The sequence below is a fragment of the Tasmannia lanceolata genome, unplaced genomic scaffold, assembly GCF_043159265.1.
Source record: "Tasmannia lanceolata isolate RefF3 unplaced genomic scaffold, GAP_Taslan_0.1 ptg000008l, whole genome shotgun sequence".
Lineage (NCBI taxonomy): Eukaryota > Viridiplantae > Streptophyta > Magnoliopsida > Canellales > Winteraceae > Tasmannia > Tasmannia lanceolata.
This window is the reverse complement of record NW_027518685.1, coordinates 7,824,061-7,833,907: the sequence shown is the minus strand read 5'-3', so window position 1 is coordinate 7,833,907 and position 9,847 is coordinate 7,824,061. Positions and strand designations below refer to the sequence as shown.

General features: G+C 40.6%; 1 protein-coding gene across 1 annotated transcript; it reads right to left on the bottom strand.

Moving 5' to 3' along the window:
• LOC143884196 (DUF1365 family protein) lies at positions 1-9,847 on the bottom strand. The gene is made up of 5 exons (XM_077387630.1): positions 9,454-9,847; positions 9,207-9,318; positions 8,631-8,723; positions 1,058-1,261; positions 1-485 (listed from the first exon to the last, which is right to left on the bottom strand). Exons 1-5 carry the CDS (start codon positions 9,777-9,779, stop codon positions 255-257), a joined length of 966 nt encoding a protein of 321 aa, XP_077243745.1. The 5' UTR covers positions 9,780-9,847; the 3' UTR covers positions 1-254.

The window sequence follows — 9,847 nt, the reverse complement described above, 5'->3', positions numbered from 1 at the left end:
TGGCATCACAATATAAAGATTTATTCATGAGCATGGTACAATACAATGTAATGGAATCACTTCACTAACAAGAGTGAATGAGTAACCATCTACAGGGCTCATGGAAAAGGTCAAGAAAAATTAATAACAGAGTAAATGGATGGTGGAATTAGAATTCATTGTAAATAAAAAGGTATGGCAGACTCGAAAAGTATCAAGAAAATAGCGTACAAGAGCTCACCCAATTTTATGATTGGAAGCATGAAGATCAAATATTAAGACCACGGCCACTGAGCATCTTTCCACACACACCATCGATCTCCAGTGCTTGTGTTCATCTCATGATTTTGGTCGTTGTCAAAACAAAGATGGCTGTTATCAGATTTTGCAACAGTCCGAGAGCATTGCAGTTTCCGGTCACGCGTTAAAGCTTCTTCTTTATACAACGGGCTCACATACTTTGGATGCTTTAAAAAGGAAACATTTTTCCACCAAAGCTTGAGGGCCTAGAAGACACATGAAAAATAAAAAGAATAGATACAAACAGTTTACTCAGTAGGAAAATGTCATGAAAACGATACCTGAGAGCCAATTCCTAAACATTTCTGACGATGCCAAATGATTCAACAAGCTTTCAGGTTTTATCAAGGTTTGAAAACTTGAAAAGCGACCTGCACTTGGTAGGGCCCAAGTCTGAGTCAACTCGGAACTTGGTCAAGTATTCGATTGAGATTTCAAGTTTTAGAGCCAACCAGATTAATATGAGTTGGCAAGTTTGGCCACTCCACACCAAACTCAGGCGACTTGACTCATGAAGTGACTCGATGGCTGAGCTCTTATAATGAGTTCTTAAAATCGGCCCAAGTTTTTTCACGCCTCAATTAACTCGGTCACATCGAGTCGAATTTTCAAGGTTTTGGACACGGGTTTGAAAATGATAATCATAGCAACAGGTTCTTGAACATTGGACCAAATTATATAAATCTCTTAATTAGTACAAACGACACACAGAAACATTAAATATGGACACTCTTGGTTAAATAGAGTGAATAAAAGTTGTTATCACAACAACACGTACCTGCCAGTATATCCACACTGCCACTTTTTGAGGCATCAACCAGAAAAACAGTGCTGGCCTGAGTGTCCACGAGGAGGACCTGACTCTTTTGGCTTTCAAAGTTGCTGTGAAATAGTTGCCCAGCGTAGGGTGTTGAACTGAAATTGCTATGAAGAGATCCTCCCCAGGTGCATTTGCCCGCATTGTCCAGTTTCCAAGCATATCCTGCATTTATTCCCAAGAAACCAGATATGTTGGCAAAACACAAGAGGAGTATACATGGGATGTCTGGAAAAATTGAGATAGTTTTAAAGTCCAACAGTTTCATATATCTATAACTTATTCATTTGGAAGAGGAAGTTATCGATATTTTGAAGAGGCATATTGAGAATTTGAGATAACTGATAATACCGTGTACATGTTAAAAAAGCAGCTAAAGAAAGTTAAAGATGCATAAGAAATTTTGGTCGATGACATCCTTCTTGGACGACCATGGTCATCAATCAAACAGCTTCTTGAGGTTATGGTCCTTTTTTTTCTCACATCCTACGTTTGGAGGTTCAATTGCTTAGAGTCAAAGGTTGTCAACAATATCTTCATTGCCTGGCCCCTCTATTCCTTGGATCGTATGAAAGAATAAGTCAGAGCATCATTACTATGCTTAACAAGATTCTTCGCTGGATGGTTTCTCATACTACCTAGAAGTTAGTTAAGCAGCGAAAAATGTTATGTAGCAGATCATCGAGCCAGTGTTAGCATGAATTCTGGCACATTTTGTCATTAGCCTTCTCTCACTATAGAAGCATATGTCTGTTGTATTCAAGATATGGCCAATACTTTTTTTTTGAAAATAAGATATGGCCAATACTGAATTCAAAAGGTAATTATGTATGATGAGTGGTTCTTGATCCTTGAGCCAGTGTTAGCATGAAAGCTCTCAACCGTTGCCTTCTCTCCCAACAGAAGCATCTGTTTGTTGTTGTTAACTTACCAACTTCTAGGAGAAAGGACTTATTTATCTTTTATACTTTAACACTCCCCCGCACATGTGGTCCCACTTTGGGCCGACCATCGCATGTGGATTTTTGCTATCCGGGGGGTTTGAACTCGAGACCTTTGGCTTTGATACCATGTTAACTTACCAACTTTAAGCTTTTGGAGAAAAGCGTTATTTATCTTTTATACTTTAACAGTTGTATTCCATATATGGCCAATACCGAATTCAAAAGGTAATGACGTATGTTGAGTTGGTTCCTCCTTCAGCAATTGAATATTCAAATGCAATAGGCATCGGACGAGGGCCTTGGAGGTGGTGAGGGGTAAAGTTTGTGAGCATGTTTGCTTAGGTCAATCCCCTTTTTGACACGGCTGTTTGAGCCTACATAGAATTGTCAAAAAGAAGGGTAGCAAAATTAGTTGTGTGTTCCGTGAGAGTAGGGTGAAAAGTGGTTTGTGCGTGGGGTTTTCTTAAGAACATTAATGACATTGAGTTCAATGATATCCTCAATCTATTATGTAGGTTGGAGGATTTTTATGTTTCTCAGGTTGAAGCGGACAAAAGAATTGGGTAACAGACATTTGAGGTACCTTCTCGGCTAGCTAGTTCTTCAAGATGCTTCTTAGTGAAGACTTGCCTACGAGGAATTGGAGCCGTATTTTGAAAGCCCCGATCCCCTACAGGAAAAACCAACTTGCTTTATCAACTAAAAAGAAGGAACTTTCAGCTAGCCAATAAATGTATCTTTGCAAGCATGCAGAAGAAATGGTGGATAACATCTTCATTCATTGCTTGTCGCCTATAAGGGTATGGACCATTTTTTACAAGCAATTTGGAGTTATTTGAGCAAGGAGCTGCTAAATGGATGAAAAAGTTGTTTCCTTCTGTCCAAAGATAGGTTCTTAGGCATATGGCTCCTCGGTCATTTGGTCTCGATGGATTGAAAGGAACCAACATTTTTTGGAGACAAAGATGAGTCATTTCGGAAGCTTATTCTCAAGGCCAAGATACTTCTGGTGAATTGAACTCTAAAGAGAAGAGTTTTGGGGTAGAAGGATAGGAGATGAACCATATCATCTCCACTAGCAGAGTTTTGGGTTTATCATATTTAGGTCCGGAAGATCAGCTGAGGAATATGTTCAGAGTTGAGGAGGGAAGAGAAATGGATCAGCGGATTTGTTCAGATCCTTCAAGTTTTGAAGGGGTCAGGAAGTTGCTACGGGAGTTAGCAAAACTAAAATCGGATGTGAATTATGGAGAGTTTGCCGCTAGTAAGCAGGATGTTCGAAATGCGAGGGGTCATAGAAGAAATTGCCCTAGGGGAAGTGTACCTCAGTCATCTGGTTTTTCATGAAGATAATATCATGGAATGTAAATGGTTTGGGGTCTTTAGAAAAAAAGGCTCAGGTTAAAGAAGTAGTCAAAATTAATATGCCTGTCTTAGTATGTATCCAAGAAACGAAGATGGGGGCGGTTAACAAAGCTATAGTTAAGAGTTTAGGAGGAAATGCGAACTGGGATTGCTTATCTTTGGATGCAGTTGGAGTTGCTGGAGGCATATTAGTTATGTGGGATCAATCAAAATGGGAGATCCAAGATTCTTGGCTAGGCCAGTTTTTCGTTTCAATAGTTCTCAGAAAGGTGGGAGAATCGGTTTTGGTTACTTTCTCCGGTATTTATGGTCCTACAGATAGGGTGGAGAAGCGAAAGCTGTGGGAGGAACTTACTATAGTTAGAAGTAAATGGGTTAATCCTTGGTATTTGGGGGGAGATTTTAATGAAATTAGATGTGTCGAAGAAAGGCTGGGGTGTAGAAGAACTACTCAGAATATGGTTGATTTCTCAGATTTCATTGCTGAGAATGAACTGTTTGATATTCCAATGATGGGGGCTAAATTTTCTTGGTCCAGAAATTCCAGTAAAAGCCGTTTAGATCGTTTTTTGTTTTGTCCCGATTGGATATCCCTCTTCCCGGAGGTGTGCCAGAAGGCGCTCGTTCATTCCAATTCTGATCATTGCCTGCTTTTGTTGGATCCAAGACTGGATTCGTGGGGACATTCTCCGTTCAGGTTCGATTTAGCGTGGTTAGAAATTCCGAAATTTGAAGAGATGATGGGGAGATGGTGAGCATCATGCAAGGTTGAAGGGGCGGCGGATTTTATTATAGGGGAGAAACTCAGATTTGTGAAAAAGAGACTCAAAAAGTAGAATTCCCACAGGTTAGGGGCAATCTCTGAGAGAAAATTATGGTTACAAAATTGAGTCGGGGACATTTCTTTGGCTGACGAGGAAAGGTTAGCCTCAGAGGAGGATTTGAATGATCTGGGAAAAGCAAAGGAGGAACACAGAGTTCTTCTATTGCAGGAAGAAATATCTTGGAGGCAGAAGTCCAGAGTAAATTGGTTAAAAGAGGGTGATAAAAACACTGCTTACTTTCACAGCATTGCAAGTGCGAGGAGACGAAACAATAGAATCGAGGCATTGGAGGTTAAGGGAACTTTATCTTTCAGCAAAGATGTGATTTCCAAGGAAATTGTGGACTATTACAGATCGTTATATTCTTCGGAAGAATTAGTCAGGCCTAGGCTAGATAGGTGGTTTTTAAATCTCTTGATGAGAATTATAAATCGGTTTTGGAAAGGCCCTTTTCGGACGAGGTGGAGAGAGGGGTTTTTTCGATGAATCGTGATAAAGCTCCGGGGCCGGATGGTTTTTGCCTAGCTTTCTTTCAGGCATGTTGGGAGAGTGTGAAGGAAGATATATTGACATTTTTCCGAGAATTTTACGATGGCATAGAGTTGGAAAGAGGAACTGGCGCCACCTTTATTGCTCTTTTGCCAAAAGTTAAAGGTGCTGTGAAAGTTTTTGACTTCAGGCCTATCAGTCTTGTGGGTTGTCTTTATAAGGTTTTGTCAAAAGTATTGGCAGATCGTATAAAGGTGGTCCTTCCTCTTATTATCTCCGAGAATCAGTGTGCTTTTGTTAGTCAGAGGCAGATATTGGATTGCTCGTTGGTGGCAAATGAGATGGTGGATTGGATGGCAAAAACAGGTGAGGAAGGTGTTATTTGCAAGTTGGACATGGAAAAAGCTTATGACAGAGTGGAATGGCACTATTTAGATTATTTTCTTGAAATGATGGGTTTTGGTATTAAGTGGCGGGGTTGGATTAGAAGTTGTTTATCTTCGGCCTAGTTCTCCATTCTTATTAATGGCTCTCCAAAAGGTTTTTTCAAATCTTCGAGAGGTTTACGCCAAGGGGATCCTTTATCTCCCTTTCTATTTGTGATTGTAGCTGAATCTTTGAATCTACTGATGGAGAAAGGAAGATCTTTGGGTCTGGTCTCAGGGGTTACCAGAATGGGATTGAGGTGTTGCACTTACAATTCGCGGACGATACTTTACTTTTTAGCTCCCCTCAGGTCTCAAAGATTCTCAACCTTAAGGCGATTCTCCGATGTTATGAAATAGTTACAGGGCAAAGATCAAATTTCTCAAAATCAAGGTTGTATGCTGTGAATGTTGAAGAGGCAGAAGCCTCTAGCCTAGCCAATCTCATGGGTTGCCCATTGGAAAGGTTGCCTTCTTCTTATTTGGGCCTCCCTTTGGGGATGGGAAGACCTCTCAAATGTGCATGGGATCCCATTGTGGAAAGAATCGAAAGAAAACTTGATACTTGGAAAAGGAATTTGGTCTCTAAAGGAGGAAGGTTAACCTTGATTAAGGCAGTTTTGTCTAATATTCTCATTTATCAGTTATCTTTATTTAAATGTCCTGTGAGTGTTGTCAAGCGTATTGAACAGATTCAGAGAAGATTTTTGTGGGGTAGGGGGGGTCGGAGAAAAAGAGGTCTTTGGCTTTAGTCAGTTGGGAAAATGTTTGCAAGCCAGTCAAAGGAGGAGGCCTCGGTATTAGAAGGATAAAGCAGGTTAATCAAGCATTAATGCGGAAATGGTTGTGGAGGTTCGGAGAGGAGCAATCGAGAACTATGGGCTAAAGTGATATCAGGAAAATATGGTGTTGAACCAGGTAACTGGGTTTCTTTAAACTGTTTTTGCAAACCTGGAGTGACAATCTGGAGGGATTTTCTCTGTTTAAGTTCAAGTTTCGATCGTGGTGTCAGATATAGAGTGTATTCTGGCGACAGGATTTTCTTTTGGTCCATGCGATGGTGCTCTATTTCCCCTTTAAAAGATTTATTCCCTGATCTTTTTTTAGTTGCTGCTGATAAGTAAGCGTTAGTGAAAGATTGTTTTGAGAGAATAGCTGGTAAAGTTATTTGGAAACCTCTTTTTAGGAGGAATTTCTTTGATAGAGAAATGCCTTCGGTGCTCAGTTTCTTCCAGGTCCTTGAACAGACTTACATCAGTTTATCAGGGGTGGATAAAAGGCTTTGGGTTTTAGATTCTTCTGGTTTCTTTTCAGTCAAGTCTTTTTATAAGGGCCTGGTTCCTTATCAGGAAAATCCAATGGCACCAAGGGTGTGGAAAATCAAGGCTCCTCCAAGAGTTTGTTTCTTCGGCTGGTTAGCGATATGCGATCGGATCCAAACGGTGGACTTTCTGAGAAAGAGGAAACTGCTAATTATTGATCATTGTGCTTTGTGTATAGAATCAGGGGAGTCAGTGGATCACATTTTCATTCACTGCAAAGTTGCCCGTGGGGTATGGGGCAGGATTTTAGCAAGGTTTGGAAAGGATTGGGTTTTTCCTTCCACTCTTAAAGATTTATTTAAAGGTTGGCCCTGTAATTCATGGAGGAAAAAAGGAAAGGTTTTATGGTGGCTCTCATTGATGGCCACATTGTGGGTTCTGTGGATCGAAAGGAATAATAGAGTTTTCGAAGGTAAAGCTAAATCTTCTTATTTTCTGTTTATCAAGGCCATTGCGTTAATTATCTCATGGGCTAGGGCTCTTCCGCTTTTCCAATTTGTTTCGGCTTGTGAACTGTGGGAGGGTTGGAGAGTAGTCTGTAATAGTAAGGAAAATGTGATGTTATTATTCAGGCCTGGCGTCCTCCCCCTGATGGGCTCTTAAAGTTAAATTCTGATGGCTCTAGTTTGGGTAATCCTGGCCCGGCTGGGATAGGGGGTGTCCTGAGAGACAGCGCCAGAGAGGTCATTAAGGCTTATTCTGGTCCGATTGGAACAGCAGATTCGAGTGAAGCAGAGGTAAGACCGTAAGAGCAGTTCATCAAGGCTTTTTGTGTATGGAAAGGAATAGGTTAGGCAGTTGCATTGTGGAGGGTGATTCGCTTAATGTTATAAGATGGCTCAGGGGCTCTTTGATTCCTCCGTGGAGATTTCTTCGTTTCTTTGATGAGATAAAAGACATATTGGAAGGGCTTTCGGTTTTATATCAGCATGCGAGAAGATCTGCTAATGCTATTGCAGATAAGTTGGCAAAAGATTGAGTTTCTAAGCAGGTTTTAGAGCTTTTTGATTTTTTACTGCCCTAATTGTATAATTGCGGGGTTGTCTCTGTTTTCTTGGTTTGTATCTGTGTCTTTGTACTTGAAGGGGGACCTTCTCAGTCTTCTTTTAATGAATCATGTTACCATTCAAAAAAAAAAAAGAAGGATAAGAGACTCTTTAGGGGATGGAAGAAATCATGGAAGGTAGATGTTTGAAGAAAAGCAACCCCCCTCCCCGTCCGACAATCGTGGTGAAGCGGTCGGTCAAAGCATTGCTCATGGGAATTCGTTTGTTCATAAAAGGAATTTAGGAGGGGTCTTTGTGTGGAGGGGGACTCTAAGAACATACTGGCAAGGAGATTATTGAAATCAGTGATATCAGTGATAGGGCTGGGTGTTTCCTTCAAACACGTCCCTAGAGTGGCTAATGATTTAGCCAACACCCTTTCAAAAAGAAGGGCCGTCATTGATGGATTATACGTAGGGCAAGCTCTGGACTGATGTTTGTTTCTTTCTTTTGCTTTAAATAAATTTGTTACCGCTACAAAAAAAAATGGTATTTTTTTCAAAAAACCTAAAGGAAAATGAGTCTTATCTTCTGCCAAATATCCTTCTTGCCCTAGGTTGTATGTCTGTTTTTTAAACTACCTGCATTTTTCTTTAATTTTCATATCTCTGCGCGAGGACCATCAAGAACTAGGAAGTGCATGAGGCATTAAAGATAGCTTAGCCATGCACAATATATTAACAGCCAAATTGAAGCTTCCAATTTGAACCACCAATTTTGAAGAACAGGGTTTCAGAATGAAGCAAGGTATATATCAGATTTAGGCTATAAAAGAATGTATCTTGAGGAGAGAGTGATATGATGTCAATGAGCATTGATTTCTGAGCAAATAACAAAATAATAAACATTGCAAAACTGGAAAAAAATAAACATCGATGTTGGTCATGAGAAGGCACATAAAATATGCCTAGTTGCTTCTCGTGGATTTTCATAACCCTGCTGCGCAAAAAGGGGATGTGCATTTGAAATAGATATTCAAGTTATTGCATATATCACGATCAGTATGGAAATGAATCGATTCATATGTTCCTTTAACCAAGAAAAGTTATTTCAAGTTGACAAATTGACTGATAGAATGCCCAACTTTTTATATATAAGAATGCACTTAATAGAACATACCATAAAGGGACTGACATGTAATGGCTTTGCTACCAAATCTGAATCTGGATTGAAAACAAATAAGACTCGTTCGCCCCAAGGTGTATTTGTCACCTAAAATCATAAATCACCATAAACATCAACATACTGGTAGCTTTAGAGCACAAAATATCCTGTTAAATAGAAAGTAATGCCCCATCAGTAAGTCAAAATAGGGCAATCATGTGATGTTCCATATCCACTAACATGGATAATGCAAGGAGATATAAGATTCTAAATGGCTTATTTAGCAATGGGAAGTGATAAACAGTGTGTCAGTGTGAAACGCGCATAGCATTCTCATGCTATTGATTTATATTAAACTCAACTGAGTACTCGAAAACTTGTCCAGACAACTAACCTCAATCTGGTCAAGTTAAAACAATAACTAAGTCTTCCTAAGCCCCATAAAACTGGATCTGAGTAATCTGACAACAAAATAAGCTCAATCAAATACCTCAACAGGTCTCAAATTTGGAGCTATTGAGCCTTGATTGATGTAACTAATTTTTCCAATGAGAAACCATTTATCAATTTAAAGAAAGAATCAGATCCCACCTCAGCAATGCACTTCTTCAAATGCATAGTAGACCCTTCTGCATCATAGCAGTAATAAACACTCAACGGGTTCTGTTCATATCCCACGCTAGGAGGTATTGTCAGAAGGAGCCTGTACAAAACAAAAAATGCAGAATGCCATTAACACGAAACGGCGCACTTTAGCAGCCACACGCACCCGGCGCAGGTTAGCATTCCCTCGGTGGGAAAAAAAGTAGGAAATAATGAAGAATAAGAGAGGGCTTACACTGGTCCGGTGGTGCCGGTGATGTGGCGGGCTTCCTGAGCAGACACGTGGCAGCGGAAGAAGGAGGCCGGGAGAGAAGCAGAGTTGCGGTCCAGATCGACGAGGGCGTACCGAACATCGTAATCAAACGCGTGATGAACGGGTCTCCTGCGCACGTGCCGCACGTGACCCTGGTAGTAGGAGATCTCCTCTCCTCTTCCCTCGTTGGAAGAAGAAAAGAAGCGAGAGAGGAAGGAGGCGAGGGTTTGGAAGGGGAGGAGGAGAGAGAGAAGGGACGTGGTGACGCACGTGGAGGCGATTGAGCATAGAAGATATAAAGCCTCCATACCTTCTTTTTTTAAGCTTCAAACCCTTCTTCTTCTTATTATATCTCTCGTCTGTTCGTCTCATACAT

What these genes read in the sequence shown, in the direction of transcription:
- LOC143884196 (XM_077387630.1), bottom strand. Translation starts at nt 9,779, where the DNA reads ATGGAGGCTTTATATCTTCTATGCTCAATCGCCTCCACGTGCGTCACC. An exon ending in ACCGGCACCACCGGACCAGT is followed by an intron (nt 9,319 to 9,453) that starts GTAAGCCCTCTC and finishes TGTTTTGTACAG; the next exon opens with GCTCCTTCTGACAATACCTC. An exon ending in CAGTGTGGATATACTGGCAG is followed by an intron (nt 486 to 1,057) that starts GTACGTGTTGTT and finishes TGTGTCTTCTAG; the next exon opens with GCCCTCAAGCTTTGGTGGAA.